This window comes from Haplochromis burtoni, unplaced genomic scaffold (assembly GCF_018398535.1).
Source record: "Haplochromis burtoni strain Fernald_Lab_line unplaced genomic scaffold, NCSU_Asbu1 Contig_87, whole genome shotgun sequence".
In the NCBI taxonomy this organism is placed as follows: domain Eukaryota; kingdom Metazoa; phylum Chordata; class Actinopteri; order Cichliformes; family Cichlidae; genus Haplochromis; species Haplochromis burtoni.
Window position 1 is genome coordinate 2159529 of NW_024582448.1, and position 25174 is coordinate 2184702.

General features: G+C 43.3%; 2 protein-coding genes across 2 annotated transcripts; one reads left to right on the forward strand and one right to left on the reverse strand.

The window, feature by feature from the left end:
• The first annotated feature begins 5 nt into the window (after positions 1-5).
• On the forward strand, positions 6-10522 carry znf142 (zinc finger protein 142). The gene is made up of 8 exons (XM_005925757.3): positions 6-277; positions 1282-1770; positions 1854-2021; positions 3683-4498; positions 4582-4759; positions 4944-7698; positions 8898-9003; positions 9426-10522. Exons 2-8 carry the CDS (start codon positions 1287-1289, stop codon positions 9953-9955), a joined length of 5037 nt encoding a protein of 1678 aa, XP_005925819.1. The 5' UTR covers positions 6-277; positions 1282-1286; the 3' UTR covers positions 9956-10522.
• A 99-nt stretch (positions 10523-10621) lies between these two features.
• LOC102293947 (1-phosphatidylinositol 4,5-bisphosphate phosphodiesterase delta-4) lies at positions 10622-21171 on the reverse strand (the record flags this gene model as incomplete). Its single annotated transcript, XM_005925808.3, is given in 11 exon segments — positions 10622-11678; positions 12042-12191; positions 12294-12426; positions 12529-12707; positions 14226-14342; positions 14520-14682; positions 16149-16298; positions 18909-19061; positions 19743-19887; positions 20117-20318; positions 20940-21171. Coding segments are annotated over 11 exon segments (1716 nt in total), but the record flags the coding sequence as incomplete, so codon positions are not given.
• Between the last annotated feature and the right edge of the window lie 4003 nt (positions 21172-25174).

Here is a 25174-nt window from a genome sequence, read left to right on the forward strand (position 1 = left end):
AGAAGCTAATGAGGGTTAGCTCAGCTAGCATTAAACGCGATGTTATTATTGGCGTGTTTCAATCACTTTATATTATTAATAAGAGAGAGAAAAACTTCAGCTGCTGTAACTCACTGACAGCTAAGGATTTCTATAACAGGCAGTCAGTAAAAGTGGATTCAATGAGGCAGACGGTGCAGCCTTGCGGTTAAACACAGCTGTTGATGTTTTGTTTTTTGGATCCAAAGGACCGTGGAAACCCGGGCAGTAGGTCTGACTCTGAAGTTCGTTTTCTACTGTAAGCACCTGCAATTTTGTGCATGTAACCGTGTACCTGTGATGTGTCTTATTACAGTTAGCACTAGTGCAGTAACTTCATCAGTATGAAAGACCACTATGTACTATCAAAGTTATATTAATATCAATATCTGTATGTCATTAATTTTTTCTATATATTATCCCTGATTAAAGGGTAAGTTATATGCTACAGTGGGGACATTTGGAAGTCTGTGGGTTTTCAGCTTGAAAAGTTCGGGTGTTATCAGTGCATTTCCAGCATCTATGATCATATCAGCACCATTAAGATACCACTTTATTCCAGACTTTTTTTTATCTACATGCACAAAATATATATCAAAGTCTAATACTGAGCTGTTGGGCGGGAGGAAAAGAGGAAGACCACAGACAAGACTCATGGATGTAGTGAAGGAGGACATGCAGAGGGTTGGTGTGACAGAGGAGGATGCAGGTTCTACTGTGTTTTCACATGCTGGGAATTAATATCCCATATCATAGTTCAGGAGTGAGATGACAAATGGAACAAAAGAAAAAGCAAACCCTTAATAATGTTTGATTTAAACAAAAAAAAAAAGTTCTGAATAATATCAAAACTAAAAGCAAAACAGGAATTCACAAGAGTGCGAGAAGGACAAGGAACAGACAGCCCAACACCAAGAACGAACAGGGTTATTTATACACACATGGAGTGATTGGTCGTTAAACACAGATGTGAAACTAATCATAATCAGAATCAGAATACTTTATTGATCCCTGGGGGAAATTATTTTTTGTTACAGTGCTCCATTATAAACCAACATTAAGACAAGACAGACAATACACTAACTAAGAATAGTACAATATATACATATACATAAGTCACTCAATGAGCTGATGCATACAGTCAGAAAGGACTGAAAAGGACAGGAATGTTATAGAGTCTGATGTTTAACTTGTGCATGTGTACCCTAACATGATATTAAATTGTTGTGAAGTTTTAAGGCTTTACTCTTTTTATTTTTTTAGACACGATGGAGATGATGGATTTTCATTGTGAAAAATGTGGACAGAGCTTTTCAGACAGCGGCATGTTTGCCTCTCACCCCTGTTCACAAAGACAAATCGCTTCATCCAGTAAAGTGCAGCTGGACAGATTCAAGTGTTCTCGGTGTGCTGAGGTCTTTTCCAAACCAGCTGCTCTTAAACATCACTTTAAAACCAGCCACAGTGACCCAGACCTGACAGGCCCGTTCTCCTGCTCTGAGAAAGGCTGCTACTTCAGTGTCTCGAACCGTGACGAGTATCAAGCCCACATAATGTCTACACATGGCCTCACTCTTGTCCCCTGCACCTACCGGGCTTGTAAAAAGTCATTCCTTACACAAGCTGAGATGGAAAGCCATCGGAAAGGACACATGCCCTTTGGCTGCTTTCACTGCCAGTTTGTCTCTCAAAATGCTAAAACCCTGAATGGCCACCTCTTGGAACACAAATATCTACCAAATAATGCTCAAGGTAAGTGGGCCCTGCAGGGAGGTGGAACTCTCATACCTTCAAACCTTAGCTGTAAGATGGAAATTATGATTATTTTCTCTTAGGGAATGAGCAGGAGCCAACACCGATGGGCTATAAGGAAAGCTGCTTGTCTGAGGTCAGCGTGTCACAAAGAAAAAATCGAGCTTGTGGGCCAGAGGAACAACCTGAGAGGCCAGGTGGCATGAAAGACACGACTTTAGCAGGAGATGCTACATCAGTGCCATCCAAAGGTAAGAACACCTATTATCTGCTTAGTGGATTATTATGGTGACCACTGTAATCAGCTACAACATTAAATCTGACAGTCTGCTTGAACACCGTGGCTCCTGGGCGCTCACATGGAAGTCACTTTGACATGATTCTCCTAATTCTGATACATTTGATTTGTATAGTACCAATTGGCACTTTATACACGTGTCAATGATCCTACACTTTGCAGACATTTTCACTAGATGGAGCTTTAGCCAGATGTAGAAGTCATCAAGTAACACCTTTTTTGGGTTGTATATTGTTTTCTCTTCTTTACTTTTGCACCTTTGTGGTCCAGCTACCCAATTTCGCAGTGCAAGAAACTGCAAAATGACAATCAAAAGCTCTGAGTCTCTAAGATCAAGTCGCTGGTTCTTTGTTATCTCGCCTGCTTCTTCACACCCCTCCCCTGACACTGTTGGTTCCACCATTATGAATTTCTTCCCTCCAGGAAACCACATCATCATCTATTCTGAGATTAGTGTATACCCAGGTTGACCTTCATCCTGCTGTCCTTGTACGACAGGTTCTGCCTGATACTGGCCTGTGCCTCTATAATAAAAATGATGCTGTTCAGTTGCAGTTTTCATTTGACTCAATATCCTTTCCTGCTCTATGACCTCCTAAAGTGCTGTTACCACTGTTTATACCCTAATTGTGCTGATGTTCCTCTCTCTCCACATAACTGGTTGACTGGTCAAGCTAGGATGTTATAAGCTTATTCAAGTAGGAAGGAAATGCTCCACCCTCCACAGTCCAAGTCACGTGATGGCACTTCCTCAAAGATTTGTAATTCTTCCTAGACAAAGCCAATGATGCCTCACGAGACAATATTTGGCAAAAGTGGGGGGAAAAAATCTGTAACAGGAAAAGTCCTCCAGCAGACTGCAAAGGGAAAGAGGAGAATGAGAAGAAACAGTACAGTAGATGGACAACAAACGAAACTATGGTAGAGTAGGCAAACATTAATGACATGCAATAGTAGTACACAAACACAGGAGTGAAGATGTGATTGAAACATTTAGTTGCAAAGTTGAGGAAAGGTTCAGGTCCACCCTGTATGGCCTTAATTTAAAGGTTAATCAGAAAGGAATGTCCAAAGCCTGCTCTTAAAAGTAGACGTGGTCTCCTCAATGCAAACCAGAAGTTAGTTTCATAGTAGACAAAATCTTGTTGGTGGCAACCCCCCCCCAAGCAGGGCAGTGACCCTTGTCTTACCACAAAAAACTGCAGAGCTCATGGCTTTCCTGAACTCCAGAGTCCTAAATCCTGTTCTCAATGATCCTACTGATATGTGCTGGAACAATTCGGATCCAGAGAGGCCTTATTTTGTAATCTCAAAGTTGTTGGCAAAGTCGCAGTACAGACACCCGCTGGAGTCCCACATCAATGCCCTGAAAGCTAGGAGCTCTTTTGATGCCACAAAAGAGACCTACACATTATTAGACAGATGTTGTGAGTGATTGGTGCCCATCACAAGTGGTTTATTACAAAAAAAACCCATCTCTCATTACTGTTTAACATGACATAAAAGATCTGTTCTTTAATCAAAATGATAGAGAAGGAAAAAACAGTAAACAATGCAAAATATAAACCCATTATTCTTGAAAACTAACATTTTCAATTTGTTTCTATTTAACAGAGTACCTTGCAGAGGGATCAGAGCACATCTATCGCACCCACACCTGCCCCAAGTGTCGTCGCTGCTTCAAGATGCGCTCTCACCTCCAGGAGCACCTTCGTTTGCATTTCCCCGACCCAAGCCTCCAGTGTCCCACCTGCAAGCGTTACTTCACCAGCAAGAGCAAGCTGCGTGTTCACAGGCTCAGAGAGGCCGGCGAAAAGATCCACCGGTGCCACTTGTGCGAGTATTCCGCCGTGGAGAGGAGCTCAATCCGGCGCCATCTAATCAGTGTGCACGCCGGAGATGGCGAAAACTGTTACAGCTACATTTGTCCGACCTGTGGGGGAAGCTTTCGCCTGAGCAGCGCATTGAAGGCTCACATGAAGTCACATAACATCCCGTCTGACAGCCAACCCTTGGCCTGCTTTCAGGAGGGTTGTTCTTTCCAGAGTTCTCATCACAAAGACCTCATTAGACACTCTGCCGAGGCTCACGGAGTCAAAGCAGTGGAATGCCGTCATCACGCCTGCGGCGCCCTCTTTAAAAGTGAGACAGACATGGATGATCATTATCGGACGCACCTCGCCTATCACTGCTCAGAGTGCGATTTTTCTTGCTCCAATAAAACAGTCTTCCTCCAGCACCAGCGGCTCGGTCATGCAGGGCCTGAAAAGCTCAGCTGCGACTTCTGCTCCTTTGTCACGTTCAACCCCGTGGAGTTTGAGCAGCACCTCGGGCATCTGCACGCCAACGAGAAGATCCACCGCTGCTCTCAGTGCAGCTACGTGACCTCGCACAAACGGGGTTTGAAGCGGCACATGCTCATGCACAGTGGTGAGGATGGGTTTGGTCACGTGAAGTCTGGGCATTTCTCCCTTTTGACACAATAACTCTTAAACTTGTTTTTCCTCTTTAAGGTGAGAGGCCCCACAAGTGCAGCCTGTGTGAGTTCAAGTGCCGAGATGAGTCCTACCTGTCCAAACACATGCTCACTCACTCAGATGATAAGAACTTCATGTGTGCCGAATGTGGATACGTCACCAAATGGAAGCACTACCTTAACGTCCACATGAGGAAACATGCAGGGGACCTCAGGTACGCACTCAAGAGGTTTCTTACACATCTTTGTTATATTTTAATTTTGGATCTGTTGTGTAAGCTGAGTTTCTTAAGAGCGCAACACCAGAATGCACAGCTGTGGGTCTTTAAGGTGGGGAACAGTGGAGGTGGAAGAAGCATTGTTGGTTCTAGATTCAATACTTCCTGTTTCCTCTCCTAGGTATCCCTGTGATCAGTGTCCATATCGCTGTCACCGCATGGACCAGCTAAACAGCCACAAATTACGGCACCAAGCCAAATCACTCATGTGTGAGATCTGCGCTTACGCCTGCAAGCGCAAATATGAGCTTCGAAACCATATGTTGGCCAAACACTCCGGAAAGGACAGACAGTCCGCCGTGTTCAAGTGCAAATACTGCATGTACACCACCTGCTACCGTCAGGCGCTTCAGAATCACGAGAACTGCAAACACACCAAGCTGAAAGAGTTTCGTTGCGCCCTTTGCTTCTACTCCTCCTTTAGCAGTATCAGCCTTTTCCTTCACAAGAGGAAAACACATGGGTACGTGCCCGGGGACAAAGCGTGGCTGGACAACTACGCTGCAAAGGAGAAGGAGAGGAGCTCGGCTGAATTCATGCAGGATTTTTACAACAAGCCTTCAGTTACTCACAAGCTGCCTGAAGGACCTCCACCTTCTGGTGCTCCTGAAGGTCAAAGAGACCAAGTCCTGCCTTACCACGATGGCAGCAGAGAAACGTCTCCTGCTTCACAACCTGAGGAAGTTTTTGATGTTTCTCAGGAGAGCATTACAGAAAGTCCTTCGCCCATCGGCAGTCCTGAGGAATACTGTACCCTCGTTCTAACTGCACTCTCCACCTCTGACTTTCAAACCCCCTCTGAAAACTCTGAAAGGGCTCCTACTTTAGATTCTAACAGGCCCGAGGCGTCACAAGTAAAAGCAGACCTCTCATCAGAGGAACATGATGAAGATATACATGATAGCTACGAGCCTCTAAATAACACAGCTGAACTGGTTGAGCCCGGAGATTGTCAGACACCTGACAGAAACTGTGAAACAATCAGTCCTACTTTTCCACCTGAGCACAGTCAGCCATTACAATCTGAGGTGCGTCTGAATGCTATGAAAAAGTATGACAAGGACCAAGCAGAAGCCATGGTGTTAGAGGGACGGGTGCAGATGCTCGTGGTGCCAGCTGAAGGTGTTTACCGCTGTGAGAAATGCTCTTATGTCACCTGCAGAGAGAGTGCTTTGAAGCACCACTGCCAAGCTCTGTGCCAGGGCAGGATGAAGGGCCACAAGTGTCAGGGCTGCGGTGCGCAGTTCAAGCAGAGGCGGGGCCTCGATGGCCACCTTAAAAAGAAGTGCCCAGCCATGCCACGGAAAACGAGGACATTTGTAGGCATTTCAGAAACAAGTGTTGCTCCAAAGGAGAGCTGTACTGTAGATCAGGAGGGATCCAATTCAGATCAGACAGAGCAAAATAAAATTTCCACTGATCCTGAGTGTTCATCTCATTCTAAGACCTTTGTTAATGATGATGCTGCTACATCCAGTGCATCCGAAAACCAGCAAACCGAAAGTCAGAAGAAACTGATCTCCAGTAACAAACAGCAAAAGTCCCTTTATAGTAAAAAGGGTGGGAAATTCAGATGCAAGCTGTGCAGCTTCTCATCCGTCAGGCTCATAACAATTAAACGGCACCTCTCGACCTGCAGAAGAAGATTCAGGAAAAGGGAGAATGAGACCAATTCAGAAGCAGGTGATGAAGGTGGGAATGACTCAATCAAAGAAAGAGAAGCTCTGGTGGAGAAACTCGACGAAGATCTTGTAAAAGTTTCTAAGAAACGTCAAATTTTTGGCTGTCCAAGCTGTGCATTTAAGTGCAGTCAGAAGAGAGCTTTAGACAGCCATGAAAGAAAAGGCTGCATGAGGCCTGGTGAAGTACAGTGCGCTCTCTGTTCATTTGTAGCCAAATCTAAAGTTTCTTTGACCCGACACAGTTTATGTAGTCATGGCAAGGAAAAGTTCGGTGCTGCCAAACCCAAACGTTTGCACTGCCAGCACTGCACTTTCAGCTGCAAACAGCAGCGCTGCATGACGCAGCACATTGCACTCAAACACAAAGGTGCACGACCTCACCGCTGCCGCTTCTGCCCCTTCAGCACCACGCGGCGCTACCGCTTGGAAGAGCACGAGTCTCTCCATACAGGTGTCGGCCGTCACCGCTGTGACGTGTGTGACAAAACCTTTGGGGCGGTGACCAAATTGCGCCAACACAAGAGACGCATTCACGACAAACTGCCCACGCACTTCTGCTCGTTGTGCGACTTCAGCGGCTACACGCTCGACGACGTGAGACGCCACAACCGCAGATGCCACACGGGGGAGCTGCAGCACGTTTGCACCCACTGTGACGCTCAGTTTAGCTCAGAGGTCGCTTTGAGAAACCACTGCAAGCGTGTGCACCAGCTCCAGGTGCGTTTCTCATGCAAGCAGTGTGACTACACCTGCAGCAGCGACATCACACTAAGGGCCCACCAGCAGAGCAAGCACCCCCAGGTGAAATGCAACACCTGCCAGGAGTCATTTGAAACTAAGGAAAGCCTCGAGCTTCATCAGAGAGCTCACCTGGCGCATCAGTGTCACGTGTGTCCCTTTGCTACCAAAACGAGGCAGCTGCTGGCTCAGCACCTCTTGAGCGAACATGAGGAGGGACCTGCGGAGGACAAGGCACTGAGGTGCAGCACCTGCCAGTTTGCTTGTCAACATCAGCTGGTCCTGGAGCAGCACCTCCGCTCGCACGGAACCAAGCGCTTGTACAAATGCACCGACTGCCAGTACTCGACCCGGAACAAGCAGAAGATCACGTGGCACATTCGCATCCACACTGGGGAGAAGCCTTACAGCTGTGAGGAGTGCAGCTACACCTGCACCGATCCATCGAGGCTGAAGGTACCAAACAAGCTTCCATAGATCCCAGACAGTTGGTTCTGTTCGTCTGTATCCACATCCACTGAAAAAACTTCTATCGACACGTTGCTTTTAGATAATGCAGTCTCATTTGTTCCAGCAGCTGTGTCTGAGAGAGGACCCAGATGCAGGATGCTAAATATGCAAAGCAACTTTATTACTAAAAAACAAGTCAAACAAGCAAAGCTGGCTGGAGAGTTTGTTGATACAACTTAAAGGGTTAACTTGGACTAAGACACAAGCTTGGAAAACAGGAGGGTGAACAAACCCACAAGTGGGCAAAAACGGAGGGGAGGAAGGAGCTGAATGTAGGCTGGGGATGGATTGGATTGAAGTAATAGCCAGTAATGATAGGCTAGGTGAGGACAGAAACCACAGTAAGACATCAGAGAAAAACAAAACAGGACTAACTAAAATATCAAATACAGAGACATTACACGGCACGTTAAACAGAGGCAGTGGAGCACAAAAGTAGCTTAAAGTTGAGACAGAGAAATGGCGAGGAAACTAAAAACACAAGAAGGAATAAAAAAAAAACAGGTTTTGAAGCTCAATAAAAACAAAAGAATTAAAAATGTAATTTATAAATAGTGGTGTGTACTTTCAAGCAGGATTTAGGCTCCAGGTGTCTTCACAGTTAAACTTGGCTTTTCCGTATTATGAAGATGTTCATTTCATGCCAGCGTGCATCAACGTGGCATCTTATGCTGCAGAAATAATGTGATCTGGAGCTGGTTATGTTTGAGATTGGAAATCAGCAGGTTTACTGACCAGTCAGTTCCCTGGAAGATGGCATCATTTGTAGCTAGAATCATAAATCCGGGTTAGTATAGTTTGAGTTAGTGAAATGATAAACGTTTCATGTAACTATTGAGCCTGATTTCTGATCTTAGGCTCACAGAAGCCAGATGAGTTAAATTTGCTTTATAGCACAGAACAGGACCAAGAGCAGTAAATGGGAACAAAACGCAGTTAAAAACTAAACGGGTATCTGTAAGACGACAACAAAATCGCTGAGACCAACATGTTAAAAGTTAAAAACAAAGAACGATGGCAGAAGCGTTTACAGTGTCTCTGGTTGTGTAGTTACTTATTGAGGCTCATTTTGAGTCTTTCCATGAAATGGAGCACAATGAAAGCAATAACAGGTCCCTTTTATTTTATTTTTAATGTTTTTATAGCTTCACATGAGAGTTCACCAAGAAGAGAAGAAGTACCTTTGTCCAGAGTGTGGCTACAAGTGCAAATGGGCGACTCAGCTGAAATACCACATGACCAAGCACACAGGTATCAGAGGTGGCTGTTTTCACCCCTAAAAATGCAGCTGAAGAGCTGCTGTTGGAAAATGAGACGTTACATTTATTTACCATACAGCTCAGGCAGATATGATGGTTATAAACTGAACACAAAACACAAACTGACAGTCCACATGCTTATCTGATGTATCCAAACTGCATACTGGACAGTCTAATTTAGGAGTGTCAATCATAAGGCCCGGGTGCCAAAATCAGTCCAGCCCACTGGAAAGCTTTAGAAATTCTCATATACACACAATCAGTTAAATAGCTCCTTCTAGTGGTCAGGGGTGAAAACAAACCAAATGTCTCCTGCAGAAAGACATAAAGTGAAAGTTTCTAATTTAATGTTGCAATATGTCTAAGTTATAAAGTGATTTGGTTACATTTTTAAGTAATGTTTGTCATCTGCAGGAGAGAAGCCGTACGCCTGTGATGAGTGCGACTACCGCACCAACAGAGCAGACGCCCTCCGCGCACACTGCGACACACAGCACTGTGATGTGCGCCCTTATGTTTGCGAGAAGTGCGGCAAAGCCTTCAAGACTAGCTTCATACTGAAGACCCACCAGCGCCAGCACAGCGACGACCGGCCATACACGTGCGGTTTGTGCCAAAAGGCTTTCAGGTGGCCTGCGGGTCTTAGACATCACTACCTGTCTCACACCAAGCAGCAACCTTTCAGCTGTCGCCACTGCTCCTACAGAGCCAAGCAGAAGTTCCAGGTGGTCAAACATCTGCAAAGGCATCATCCAAACATGCCAGCACAGGAAGGTGTGGTAAGAGACTCAGAAGCTGGAGGCCTCACCCTGAAGGAGGCTCTAGAGGGGACTCTGGATAAAAGAGCAGAAGAAGCAGCCAATGAGCTGCTTCCACCAGCCAGTGAGGTACAGGAGGTTGCTGAAGAGGTCGAGCTAGGATTAAACCCTGAAGAGAGAGAGTAACTGGTGACATAGCTGGTAAATACTGATGTTTGATTAGTTGATTTTAATGTCTTGCCAAGCCTAATAAGACACTTAGTACACATATTAAGAGAGAATGTAAAGACGGGTCATTTATTTGAACAATAAACAGTTTTTTATATCCTATCTTGTGATAATTTCCTATAATCAGAATATAATTGTATTAATGAGAAAATCACCATATGAGATGCCACAACTGTGCTGCCAGTAAAACTCTTAATAATGCAAAATACATTGTTTACAAAAATTCAACACTAAGAGAAATGGAAGTCCTGGAAAAAATAAAAGAAGAAGAAAACCAAGATTCCTTAAAAACAAACTCATGAAGCCAAGGCTGAAAACAGGGCTGCTAGGAACTCTTAGCTTAATAAGCAAAAAGCAACTGAGGAATAAAGCTGCTGATGAAGGAGAGAGAGAGTGCTTTTTGCGGTTTGCTTTGGATGAGAAGGATGGATGAGAGACCATAGAGCAGCTTAATGAAAATGATAGAAAAATATGAAAAATGTGCTGGCACAGACGTACAGGGTGATTGCAAAAAAAAAAAAATGCAATAAATGCATTTCTTTTAAACGGGACAGGCTGATGTTGGCCTTTTTTCTTTTTCTAACAGCTCTTTTTGTTTTTTTTTTAAACACGTTTTTCATTTGTACCATTAGCTCTGAAATATTTTGCATGCATAGATAATTTTTTTTAAATTCTGTTTCGACATGTTGACTTATTACAATTTTCTGTTAAATGCTGGGTTTCTTATACTTAGCTCCTGAATTTGAATCCACTTCAGGTTCCTATGTCAGTTCTTTCCGGGTACTCGGGAGTTGAAGGACATGTATGTTGGGAAAACAGCTGACTCTGAATAGGTCATGTGTGAATGGTTGTCTGTCTCCATGTGACAGACTGCCAACCTGTCCGGGGTGTTCCTCACCTCTCGCCCTGTCCCAGCTGGGATGGATGAACAACTGTTTGCAAGTGTTTGCGTTCTGTTTAATTTACATTTTAAGACGCTCCCCAAATTTCTAGAAACAAGGTTGGGAAAAAAATGAACAAGCCACAAATGTTTCTGAACAACTGAATTTCACGCACAGGTTTTTAACCACTCAGAAAATTACATACAAAGACATATTTACATTATACACAACATGGCCTTGTAGAACATTCATTCATTCATTAGAAATAAGTCATTCATGCAAAGTTGTGAGTATATTTCTGGATTTTTAATACTGAGATTTGTCTTTTTTCCCCCACATCTAACCTTTCAGTACTGTTACAGATATTTTGACATTCTCTACATGCTGCAGTCTTTTGTCTTACTTTCACATCTATCATTTAAAATATTTTTTACAATTTCTGGAATGTAAAGTTGCATATATTGGACTTAAAACCCTAAATAAATAGTACTGCATGGCCTAGTTTATCTTATTCCGTGGTTAAAAATTATAGATTGGTTTAAAAGAGATGCACTCCACTTTGTCACTGTTGAAAACTCAAATTCAATAATGCTGATTTCTGAGATGATCTGTTCCCTGTGGTTCATTTTGACAGTCTTATGTAGCGTTGGCAGATCGAAGTACTGCTCCATGTCGTCCTTGTGACCACATCTGGTTTCTCGTTGTTCTTCATGTGAGCTCAGAAATGCTGATGTTAACAAAGAGCGATGAGGGCGGGATAGCTGTTCCATCCTTAGACAGCAGATGTATGTGACGATATCCTGGAAAAAAGAAGAATTTCAAAACAAGTCTCAAGGCACTTTTTAATGCTAGAAAAAGAGCTTCCGAATATTAGAGACAAAAAGCCCAACAGTGTCCATTACACGGCGTGGGGGCCAGAATCTGCTTACCAAGAATCCAGTGCATTGAGTGGTTTCGGAAAATATGAAATGCAAAGAAGGAGGGCTTAAACTTTGGACTATTTTTTACAGTTTTACAGGCTTATTGTTGATGATGACATCACCCATGGCCTGGGACACCCCAAAAGGTTTGAAATATCATGAGGAGAGCAAGGCTAGCTAGTTTGTGTGATGCAGTCTTCTTGTACTAAGAGGTAAGACTGGAGCTCTCCATGCTCTGCTCACCTGGTTGGATGCACATGAAGGGCAGAGTGTACTGTCCAATGAAGTCGTTCCTTGATGCTTTGTCATGGTCTTCCACCACAAAGCAAACCAGCGCCAGCTCAGGGGTGTGGATGGTGAAATCTAGAGTTTCATTCCACACGGGGTTAAACCCTGCAGGAGGAGGGCAGCAGAGGAGTGAATATAACCAACTGGGATCAACTTTATACCCAAAATTTGTCCATTGAGTGGTCTAAGTGTTGAATACTCAGTCACCATTGTTGTTAATGTGGCTGGTCTCATCCTTTGCCTGGTCCTGTGGTACTCCGTAGATCTCCACTCGCACCAGCGGGTCAACAATAGAGCCTTCTTTCTGGTTCACCTTTGGCAGTTGTTGCCCGCTGATCACCTGATAAAGATGCAAACCATTTTAGCGTACTTTACCTCTCACACCACATCTCAGATTTCCACACTGGAGGTAAAATAAACAGATTTTCATAGAGCTCTGTACCTGTATGGATAGGCGGAGTGGTTTGTATCCTTCCCGCTCCTCAGGTTTATCTGGACTGAACTGAGTGTTCCCATCTCTCATGAAATCGGGCTTTATGACGTAGCCACAGCAGCCATTCTGCCTGAACAACCCATCATTTAGATCCATTTCCAGACCGGCTGTCTGGAAATTCAAAGCCACTTTGGGAAAGAGGCAGACAATAATTTGATTAACTTTTTTTTTTTTTTTTTACTGAATGGCAATCTAGGATAATTTCCCAGAGTCTGTAGAGCTGTCAGAGTTAATGTGAAAAGGGCTACAGGAGACGAGCTTTCATCCTAAGCAGATACCATCAGTGTGAGCACTTGTTACAGGAACCATCTGTCCTGTCAAGCCTCTTTAGCCACCTTGATGATGTTAGATACCCAGCTCTTAGCTCTAACCCATCTAAAAATAAACATGGTGTGGCACTGAGGATGTCCACAAGGATAATTACTTCCTAATATAATATTACACAATAATAAATGCATGAGCTGTAAAAGCAGTGTGTGTGCAAACAATGAAGTGGAAAGAAAAGAGTCTAATTGAACTGCCATAAAAGCGTGTCGGTCTCTGTGTGTTGGGCCTCTCCATAGCCTCGAGTGTCACATGCTGCAAGATACTCCAGTCCTTCCCTTTGTTACTTCCTTTAGCAGAAGATACAGTGGAATTTGTGAACAAATTCACAAGAACAACTCATGCTGTATATCCTCCTGAGAACCAGCCTATTCATTTATGTCCTATGTAATTTACATTTGTTTTTGGTCTATATCGTTGGACTTATTTGAGCTAGCCTACTCAATCCTGATGTGCTCAATAGAGGATGACCTTTCCAATGATGTGTCATGTGATTGGGTGGCTTCCTTTAGCTCTAAAGAGGCAGGAAATCGCAAAAAAGTTAAACTGAAAGGTACTCTCTCTTCGGTTCTCAACAACTTAAATACCAGAACATCGGTAATGTGCGAGCTCATCCGATTCACCATTCATCACAATTCACACATTACTGCCGGTAGAACGACAAATGTGATGCTGACCTTGAGTATAGTTTAGTTGAAGACCCATTAGTGATCAGTGTGTGTATCCAAGTTTGATTAAATTCTGACCAGTACTATAGGACGGATGCATGACAGACACCTCGTCTCAAACTCAATAATACATCAAGACCTTAAACACATTATTTCCTGCATGATAAAAGAAAACCCTGAAACTGTGACGAGGAAGCCAAAGTTTTTCATCTGGCAGAAATTTGAAATATATATAACTAGTACTCATTTACCAAATCCACCTGCAGATACGAATAACATAACCTGAATATTTGACAGAATGGTCAAGCATTACAGAAATGACTTCCTACCAATTACTTTTAGTACGTGTGCTGACACCAGTGCAAAAACCTTCCTCTTGTTTGGACTTCTAAACTATCAGTAATGCAATTTTCTGGATGCACTAAACCAAAAAACATCACACATATGGTGACTAGCAAATATTATACTCGCCTACAGGAAGAAAAGCCCAGATAATGCTGCTGCTTTTTTGTAACAGCATTTCTGATCAATATCATTCAGGCGTTCTTACACTGTGTAAAATAAGGAGGTCGTACTTAACCCTAATGGATACACCGGTTTTGCACTGGCGGTGAGTTCAGATTTTACACCAGCAGAGGGCGAGCTTGTCCTCACCTATCTGACAGCCCACGCTCCACATGTCCTGGGGGTTGTAATTGGATGAGTCTGTCCTGAGGCCGCCGGGGTAAGTCCTGCTCAGCTGCCGTGTGTTGTACTGCACAAAGTCCGTCCCTGAGAAAATGTTTGAAGAGAACAAATGCAATAGATTTCTACAGCATAGATAACTCTACCTACTTCTCCACCTTTAAGTCAGATACAGTTTCAAATATTGTAATACACTTGTATGACACGTCACAATCGTTTAACAGCTCATTTATTATCTGAGGAATATACTACTCCTTCGTCTACCTGCTTCCTTAGCAAGCTTCTTGGCCTTGGATTCAGAGAAAGAGGAGATCTCGTAGCATTTGGCGTGTGAACGGGCGTGCTCAAAGCCGTCGAAGTGCACGCTCTTGCAGTAAACCACCAGGTCTGACAGCTCCCTGGACATTTTGGATTTTGCTTTAGACTTCTGCAGCATAAAAATATATAATCAGTCAACAAAGCTCAAAACATCACTTTAAACATTCAAACATGCCAGGTAATTAAAGGTGACGCCCTAACCGCCCTTATCAGTCAGTCTAGTGCATATGAATCAGTACAGTAAGTATATTAATTATTTATTTAACATCCATTTGTGTTTGCCAGAAAAAAGTGGTCGCCTAAAAACTGAAGAATTTTCAATTTTATTTAAAATAAATATACATTTTTATTTAAGACATGGCATTTGTGACTCTATGTGGTAGGTCCAGTGTTTATTGCATTTACACCCAGACTTTTCATAAAGTCTTTTCAATTTCACGAGGGTATTGGACAAATTACTGGCTAACTACTATTTATTTACAGCCCTATTTTGACATTATTTTAGTTGTATATGTAGTATATGTAGAGTCTAGGTTTAGCTACGTTTCATTTCTTTACCAGCTTTTCATCTATATGACCAGGAGGATACAGAATAATAAACTGCTTTTTCTTATTATCTAACATGTTTATGCGGATGCTCGTGTTAAACATGGACACTGTTTCAGTGTGTGTAAGTAAACTCTGTGACTTGGTTTCACATAGTTTTTTCTATTCTTAGCCTTTTGTGATGTCAGAGAGAGAGGCAAGATATTTCTAAAATGATCATCTCAGGAAGGGCAGCCAATCAGAATAAAGGCTCTAGCCTCCTTGTGGCTTCAAGGGAAAGGAACAAAAACAATATGCTTGTGACAGTTGATGGACTGTAGAGTCTAAAATAGGAACAAAGAGCTAGAAGTTTTATTCGATTTATATAGCACCACATCAGAACAACAGTTGCCTCAAGATGCTTTATGTATAAAGACCCTACAATAACAGAGAGAAAACCTCAACAATCAGGCGATTCCCTATGAGCAAGCACTTGGTTACAGTCAGAAAGAAAAACTCCCTCTTAAAACTATGAGCAGAATATATCAGCTTTGAAAAATGTGATTAACATGATTAGGATTTCTTACATTTTGGTCTCTTTCTCATTGACTCTTATGGATTAATGGATTTATTTAAGCCACAAACAATTCCAGTTATTCTCTCACTGCCACCATGGTTGACCCATTAGTAAACTTTAAGTGTAAGAATTAGCACATCTTAAGCACTACTTTGAAGATAATATAGTTCCTTCACTTCAAAGTGCAGGCTGAGAAGACTGGAAGTTGTGTCTCACTTAAGTGCATCTCGTATTGGCCTGAAATATCTCTTTCCTGTTTCTCTTTCACTATCTCCCATCATCTCTTGTCTCGCCTCTGTGTCTCTTGAATCCCAGCCAAGTTTCCTGCCTTCCTTTACTATCAAGCACCATCCAATCCTGCCTCGTCTTACTATCTATATGGTTCCCTTTTTCTGCTCTCTATCTGTTTTTAATTCCCACTTTGATATGAACTATGGAAACAGAGAGAGAAAGTAGTTACTGCATCCATCTACCTTGTCAGGTGAATCTTCTGTCGAAGCCATCTCAGCATCGCAGTTGGCCATCTCTTCCTCATCACTCACTTCATCTGTACAGGTTTCATCGACATATTCTTCTAGGCCACCAATCTTCTTGGCTTTTAGCAAAATCTTGCCCTTCAGTTCCTGTAATGAAGACATATGGGAGCATGTCCACTTATCCACTTCACCTTCTGTCTTTTTCTTTAAATTTAAGTGTTTAAATGATTATCTTATTTTAACATAGTTACACAGCCATATCCATAGATGCCACTTGGATCTGCCGTTAGAATGTGGGTACAATAAAAAGGACAAAGTGACCGAAGACTAAATTTCAGTTTTTTTCATACACACACTTCTAATAAAGGTGTTCCATATTCTTGTACTTTATTGTAAATGCATCAATGTGCCCCCTTTTAAGTGGCTAAAACCTCAGTGGGATTTTTCACAGCCATTACTTTAAGTTAGCATTGATTGTCCTGAGTGCTTTAATGGAGAAGAGTTATACAAGTACTTTCAGTCTGTGTGTGGGATGGATAATAAGACACAGGCTGACCATTAATCTTTAAAAAGTTACTGAATTTTTAATAGTCATCAGGTTTTTCCTCCGGTTAAATCATCAGGGTGTTGTCCAAAAATATTTCATTCCTCTTGGCTAAGTGTAGCATTACTGCTAAACGAGTTAAGGTTTAAATAAAAAATAAAAAATAAAAAAAAATCACCAAAACTGAAAAATTTCCTTTAAAAATGCAAAATGCTAGCTTAATATAAAAGTCACAGCTGAAAGAAAGAAAAGAAGCAATGCTTGTGGTTTTAAACCTGTGATTTCAGCTATGGAGTGATTCTCATATAGCACTTTTCTACTCTCCCGGAGTACTCGAAGCACTGTATACAACATGCCTCATTCACCCAATCCCTTCAAAATTCAAGTGCAATCTGAAATGATGGCAATATTTATGTTCCTATTTTAGTTAGAAGATCCAAATGCCATGTTGCAATACTATACTGTTATGGTAGCCAACTTTTCAAATGCAGGTTTGACAGGTTTGTGAGTGTACACTTCTTCCAAAACCTAGTGAGAGTTTACTCATGTTTACCACTGGGTGGCTGAAGCTCAGGAGGTAGAGCAGGTCACCTACTGATTGGAAGTTTGGTGGTTCGATCTCTGGCTCCTCCAGTCTGCATGTCTGTGTATGAATGTAGTTAGGAAGCACTCAGTTTAGAGAAAGTGTGTGATTGGGTGAATGTGGCATGTTGTATAGAGCACTTTGAGTGACCCGGGAGAGAAGAAAAGTGCTATAAAAGAGTCAGTCCATTCACTGTCAAAACAGAGTTTCATCATGTTACTTTTGCACTATTATGTTCTGGCACATGTTGTTATTACATGGCTTGATTAAGGTACACATTAGGCTGATATCTGGGGCCAGAGGTGAAACTGTTCTGGGCCAGCACACCAGTGTGTCTGCAACTGGCCTTGTGCTGGTCCGTGTGTGGGCCACCTCTGGCAACCCAGATCTGGGCCGTCATTCTTTGCGGTATGCGGGCCATATGTAAGCACATTGTGTGGGCAGATCCAGGCCATACCAATTTTGCTATGTGGGTACTTGTACTACAATCAGCTGATTTTAGTTCATGTGCCAGAGGAGGAAAATGCTAGAGCAGTCCACAGCATAGACATGGACATTTATTTTTGTTCCACAAAATGATCACAATCTCTTTAATATGCTGCTTAGTGAATAGCGATGATGACTCTCAAAGAAGAGCCAATGAGAATCAAAAAGTGATTTCGATATAATGTAATGATAATGGAATTGGAATCACTAAATTCTTATGAATTTCCATCCCTAGTAGTACTGTTGCTCCGAGAGTATTTGGACTATTGACAGCTTTTATAAAGGCTGCCATGCCAGTACTTTCCACATTACTTCACAGCCTACTCTCCTCAGAAAAACAGATTATTCAACCACAGCCTGAATGTTAAAAGAGCACTGGCTGGGAGGTGGAAATGATGATAGCAGAACAGACAATCGAGAAAGGAGCGGAAATGACAAAGCAAGAACAAGACAGAAATATCTTTCAACATGGAACAAGAAGTAACCAAAAGACATAGATCAGGGAATGTAGATGGTGAAGGGAAACAGCAAAATGAGCATAACAAAAGAAACAAATATTACAATGACCATGACAGGATCCTTAAAATGTTTGAGTTCTTTATACTGAGTACTATTTCTGAGTAATTTCCAGGATGGAAATGTATGGGTTTTTTTAGAGGTTTATGGGGGGGTTGATCCACCTTTTTTCAGACAGAAGAACTGAGAGCTGAGGGCACTGAGGCCCAGTGTAAGACACATATGCATTATTTTTTAACTGTGAATCATGCAAAACTACTCTGATAGACTGCAAAGATAAAAACATGAAGCAGGACCAGAATTATTGTAAATACTTGTGACCATGTGATCTGGGAAGCAGAGAAGTATTTGACATTTTATAAATGCAAGATTACCAGTTCAGTTCCAGGTCCAGGATTTTGGAGCCTCGAGCTTTGAATTCGATATCTATTGCTTCTGAAACAAATCCTGCATTCCTGGACTTGTTCATTCTGTCAATCTGGCCTCAAATGTTTATCTTTCCTTTCTCAGAGGTCACTATGTTAGAGTTTAACTATCCTCTTACGTGTCTGGTAAATGACTGAACCCTTGAGTTTAATATGACTATTAAATGATAAACATTCTCATGGTTTAACTGACAGATTCTGACCTGTGGAGATGGGAGCTGCTGAGGGACCTGTCCATCCAGCAGGGTGGTCTGCAGCATGTCCCCCAGGATCTGTCTCAGGTACTGGGCCATGACCGTCTGCTGTTCCACACTGCAGTGATTCTCAATCGACAGGATGACAGGGAACTCGGACGCCTACCAAACATATAAGATGCAATATAGTTACAACGAACAAGAGACTGTTTTGCCAAGTGGCAAATGTCTTTGCACTGTTGAGCATAAGTTTCCACATTCCTCCAAAACAGATTCCTCATCACATCTTCCTATGAAGCTCTGTAGGAAAGTTTGAGCAGGATCAAGCACAGACACATTAGAAATTCCTGGTTGTTTTCCATGTGGGTCACTCAGTAGGAGAACATTGGATTCCAGCGGCAGGGAAAGTTACTAACTGAATGTGAGCTTTACACTGTTCTGGGCACACAAACACAGTCCTGTAAATTATATCTGCAGAAATAAACACATTGTTTCTATTACTGCCAGCAGAGACTGTTTTGAATTTATCTAATTGTTTTTGTGTTGGACTGAGGTTCGCACAGCCCAGTCAAATACATTAGGGGTTAGTGGAATTTAATTAGTGTTCATTAATGGCTTCATTAGAAGGAAAGACTCCCAAATGTGCTGGACAATAAGAAGAGTAACCTGATCTCTTAGTTTCACTGGAAATTGTGCAAAGAGGGGCTTGTGTACAGCATAGTAACAGTAAGTGGGAAATTGCTTATTGATCAGTGGGCTGCAAAGCTAAAAAAACCAGTAGAGATAAAAAAAAACAAAAAAACAGGTACAGTTAGGTGAAGCAGTGCTTCATAAGCTGCTCACCCTGAAGGCGTATTCTTTAAGCGTTGAAATGACGTCCTTAAAGAGGATTTTTGAAGTCAAAGTGTGACCATGATACACAACAGGATCCCCATCATAGCCGTCCCAGCAGTCCACTTCTACACAACGACAGCCTCTCTTCAGAGCCCTGCACACACACACACACACACAGTTCTTTTAACTCTTAACCTGTCATCACCACACAGCCAACAGGGCTGCAATGAGTCAGGTTCAACACGTTCCCACATTAAAAGGTTACAATAAACAAAAATAAAAAAGGTTCACAGCCTAATACAGAAAAACTGTTTTGGTCTATTTAGCTAATTTACCACTTTGTGACAAGTGTATGAAGTTGTGTGTGTCTGGGTTGCCCTCACTGAATGTAGGCCTCCAAACTGCTCTGTCCCCGTAGCTGGTCCTCCAGTAAGTAGGTGTTGTGTGAAGAGGAGATGAAGTAGTGGCTGAGCGGCTGACTCATGTCCTGGTAAAGGTCCTGATGCTCGGGTTTGAATATGGAGCCCTCCTGGGAGCACAGGTACATCTGGAAGCCATCTAAGGACATGGCGCCTTGCTTCTTGGCTGCACAGAGATAAAGACAGGGAAACTTTTCTTCAGAATCAAGCAAGAATAAATCTTGTTTGAAGCATCTTTGTGGTTTGCACTCAGCGTGACGTTAAACCCATCTGCAAACAGCAGAGTGTCGACATTAGCTTCCTTTTTATATCAATTTTTTTATGATTTTATATTATTTTCTTCTTTTTAAAAATTCTTTTCTTATCTTAGTATCCCATCGACCCCGACTGCTACCCCTTCACAAGCCTGGTTCTGCTGGAGGTTTCTTCAAGTTAAATGGGGGTTTTTCCTTCCCACCGTCACCAAGTGCTTGCTCATGGGAGGTTGTTTGATTGTTGGAGTTTTCTCTGTATTACTGTGAGTCTTTATCTTACAATATAAAGCACCTTAATAATAATAATAATAATAATAATAATAATAATGCAGTAACCTATATCTCCTTGAACTGGGTCAATACCACATTAGCTTTCTCTGGTTTTATTTACAATAAATACACTAAAACAGCTTGTGTGTGTTCCTGTTACTACAGAAAACAGGTGTGGCTGTATTTCATAGCATTTGTGCAACAGTCCTGCGCTTCCTCGGGTGCAGGTCTCTAGATGAGGGTGCAGTGTGTTACCTTGTTACCTGTCTCAGACGGCTCGTAGCGTTCGATGAGCTCCTGGGCGTGCTGAGCGCTCTGCTCTCCCTCGTGCTGCTCCACACTCAGGAAGCTCTGCAGCTCCTCCAACATCAGCTTCTCTCCATCTTCAGAGTAGTCCTGGAACACCTTCCACACTTCATCCCTCTGCGTCAGCATCTTATAGAAAAAGACAAACTGCTCGATTTCCAAAGAGCCGCTCTCTGACTTATCAGCCATCTGAGGAGAAAAAAGAAAAAGTCTCTTACTTGTTGTATATTTAGAGTTTATTTTCTTCTAATAGTCATATTTTTTGTATAATGTTTTGTAATTTTGTAAGTTTAGCAAACTGAGCTGAGCTGTACCTATGATTAGGGGTGCAACGATACACAAAATTCACGGTTCGGTTCGATACTTTGGTGTCACGATTCGATATTTTTTCGATACAAAAAAAAGTTCATGCCTTTTTAACTTGTCATTTATTAAAATTATAAATATATATTTTAACTCAAAAGTACAGTTTTTAAATTTAATGTTGCTGAAACAAAAGTAATTAAAAAAATAAATATATCTCAGGGCTCTCAAAATTTCAAAATCCCTGGTAGCCCTTCGGGCAGGGACTCTTCAGTTTTTGGTCGCCCAAAATAAATGTAAGTAGCCCGAATAAAAAAGAGAGCAATTTTTTGATTGATGTTTTGTTTCCTGTTTTGTTTCCTTTACAATATTATACATTAAAGTATAAAATTGTAAAGGAAACAAAACATTTAAAGCTGACAAAAACAAAGACGGGAAGATGAACTTCAAAGAAGTGAAGAAGCTGCTGAAGATGATGAATGTAGAGATGAATGAGGACCATGCTCTTCATCTCTTCACGGTAAGAGAAAGGAATCAGCGATTAGCCCCGAGCTCTGACTTCAGCTCCCTTAAAAGTCTCGTGAAGGACTCAGAGCTTTTCTCCAGCATTTTTAGACCTGAGATGTTGATGGTGAATTTATTATTAGCTGCTGCAGTGTTTGGGTCAAGGAAGGGATTAGAAATTAATATATAGGGGTGCAACGATACTCGTATCGATATTGAACCGTTCGATACAGTGCTTTCGGTTCGGTACGCATATGTATCGAACAATACAAAATTTGTAATTTATTTTATCAACTTTCCTTCTGACGATGCTGTCTGTGTTGAGCGCTCAGTGAATCTGCGTTCGACTACTCCGCCTAGGCTGCACTGTCGAGCGCAGATCCACTGAGCGTTCAACACAGACAGCATCGTCAGAAGGAAGAGCGCAGGGCAAGCTAGCGAGACAGAAGTTAAGCTCTCCTTGCAACATGGCAAATTGAACCTCCCCCACCCTCATTCAGATCTGGCGTTTGGAATTATTTTGGTTTTCATGTGACATATGACCCTGAAGGTAAGCGCGTCATGGACTAAAGTAAAACAGTATGTTGGATGTGCCACGCAATGCTCAATTACATGGGTGGGAACTAGTGTGTTAGCGCAGTTAGCTCGTTAACGTGTTGGCCGTCTAGCCCCATGCAGGGGTAGCTCGTTAACGGAGATTTGCCGTGTTGTGGCGTTAACGTCATTTCAACGAGATTAACGCTGACAGCACTAGTGGGAACACAACGAATATGACTGCACATTTACGCCGACATCATCCTAGTGCAAAGACAAGTGGAAGCAGACAAAAACAACAAGCATGCATGCTACAAACTTTACCCGAGTCATTTAGACAGCCGTTAGCACATGATTCTCCTTATGGGGACCTGATATGTTTAATATTGTGGCGAGCTCAGACAAGGAGGAGACGGAGGTGTCGTTTGGTCTTGCTTCCCGTGAGCTAGCCAGGGAGCACAGCCGTTTATTGACATCTGCAGAAGAACACTGCCGCTAGCTAACTGCTCAGCGCGGCAACCGCACAGCAACAACAACACACAGGGCGCCCTCTGACCCCGGAAGGACACACCGTCGCAGCGAGAGGGCGTCACCCGTCACTATGGCAACATAAACAAAACATAACTGTACAAACAGAACCCCGAACAGCCCTGACCCGCTACATAGCCCCCACCTAAGGGGTCAGTCGTCCCCGACGACCCCATTACCCCACACAAAGTCCTGCAAATGTCCAGGTGCCTTCTTTTGGCGCACCGGCCGGTCACGACCGGCGGGGGAAAAGTCACTCGGGTCAGAACATGGGGTGCCACCATCATCCCACTTCCGACACCAATGTGGCGAGCTCGGACAACGAGAAGACAGAGGTGTCGTTTGGTCTTGCTTCCCGTGAGCTAGCCAGGGAGCACAGCCGTTTATTGACATCTGCAGAAGAACACTGCCGCTAGCTAACTGCTCAGCGCGGCAACCGCACAGCAACAACAACAACAACACACAGGGCGCCCTCTGACCCCGGAAGGACACACCGTCGCAGCGAGAGGGCGTCACCCGTCACTATGGCAACATAAACAAAACATAACTGTACAAACAGAACCCCGAACAGCCCTGACCCGCTACAATATGCTGCTGAGAATATAGCCCAGAAGAAGCGTATAGTATAGCTTTTATTTTGGAAAGAGCCATTTCTCTGTAATAAACTCTCTTTTCCAAAGATGAGTGATTCCTCAATCAGATACAGGGCTTGCAAAATCGCTAGCCCTAGCGATTTTTCCAGTCGGGCTACCAAAATCTATTGTAGGAAGGAAAAATATATGTCAATGCTTTTGCATTCTTTCGGAAATGTAGCTGGGTAATTATGTCATTGGCATCGGTGAGCCACTGTCAATATGTGACATATTGAAATCGCGTTTGAATTTGCGCTTGTTTTTTGCTTTCACTTTGCAAATGTCCAGGTGCCTTCTTTTGGCGCACCGGCCGGTCACGACCGGCGGGGGAAAAGTCACTCGGGTCAGAACATGGGGTGCCACCATCATCCCACTTCTGACACCAATGTGGCGAGCTCAGACAACGAGGAGACGGAGGTGTCGTTTGGTCTTGCTTCCCGTGAGCTAGCCAGGGAGCACAGCCGTTTATTGACATCTGCAGAAGAACACTGCCGCTAGCTAACTGCTCAGCGCGGCAACCGCACAGCAACAACAACACACAGAGCGCCCTCTGACCCCGGAAGGACACACCGTCGCAGCGAGAGGGCGTCACCCGTCACTATGGCAACATAAACAAAACATAACTGTACAAACAGAACCCCGAACAGCCCTGACCCGCTACATAGCCCCCACCTAAGGGGTCAGTCGTCCCCGACGACCCCATTACCCCACACAAAGTCCTGCAAATGTCCAGGTGCCTTCTTTTGGCGCACCGGCCGGTCACGACCGGCGGGGGAAAAGTCACTCGGGTCAGAACATGGGGTGCCACCATCATCCCACTTCTGACACCAATGTGGCGAGCTCAGACAACGAGGAGACGGAGGTGTCGTTTGGTCTTGCTTCCCGTGAGCTAGCCAGGGAGCACAGCCGTTTATTGACATCTGCAGAAGAACACTGCCGCTAGCTAACTGCGCACAGCAACAACAACAACAACACACAGGGCGCCCTCTGACCCCGGAAGGACACACCGTCGCAGCGAGAGGGCGTCACCCGTCACTATGGCAACATAAACAAAACATAACTGTACAAACAGAACCCCGAACAGCCCTGACCCGCTACAATATGCTGCTGAGAATATAGCCCAGAAGAAGCGTATAGTATAGCTTTTATTTTGGAAAGAGCCATTTCTCTGTAATAAACTCTCTTTTCCAAAGATGAGTGATTCCTCAATCAGATACAGGTGTTACCGCGCCAGATCCGCGGCCCCGAACCGTAGTAAGGAAACCTCTGGCAGTTACTTGAAGGTTCCGTAACTGACTCGTAGCCGGCAACAGCTTACTATACAGGTCAACTCCGCTAGCAAAAAGATCGAAGGAGGCGTAGGAAACTGCTTCACCGAACTTTATTTCTTCTCTAAGGCACGAACACCGCGTACAGTGGGCTGAAACAGTTTACTCACAGCGAGCATCGCCGACACAACTCTGGCTGTCGAGGGAGTTATTATATTCCTTTTATTTATTTTCTTTTCGTCTCTTCTGTAGCTAACCGTTACTTTTTCCCCTTCTCCGCTCTCTCTCTTCACACACACACCAGGCAGTCCCGCTACACACATCCCGAATACATTTCCCATCAGGCTTCATCCTTAAAGGGCCATGCCTGTAACACAGGGCTTGCAAAATCGCTAGCCCGACGTCCCGGGGCTAGCGATTTTT

Bases quoted from the DNA above. Each gene is read 5' to 3' on its own strand.
- znf142 (XM_005925757.3), top strand. From the start codon at position 1,287: ATGGAGATGATGGATTTTCATTGTGAAAAATGTGGACAGAGCTTTTCA. The intron at 1,771-1,853 runs GTAAGTGGGCCC...ATTTTCTCTTAG, and splicing joins TCTACCAAATAATGCTCAAG to GGAATGAGCAGGAGCCAACA. The intron at 4,760-4,943 runs GTACGCACTCAA...TTCCTCTCCTAG, and splicing joins AAACATGCAGGGGACCTCAG to GTATCCCTGTGATCAGTGTC.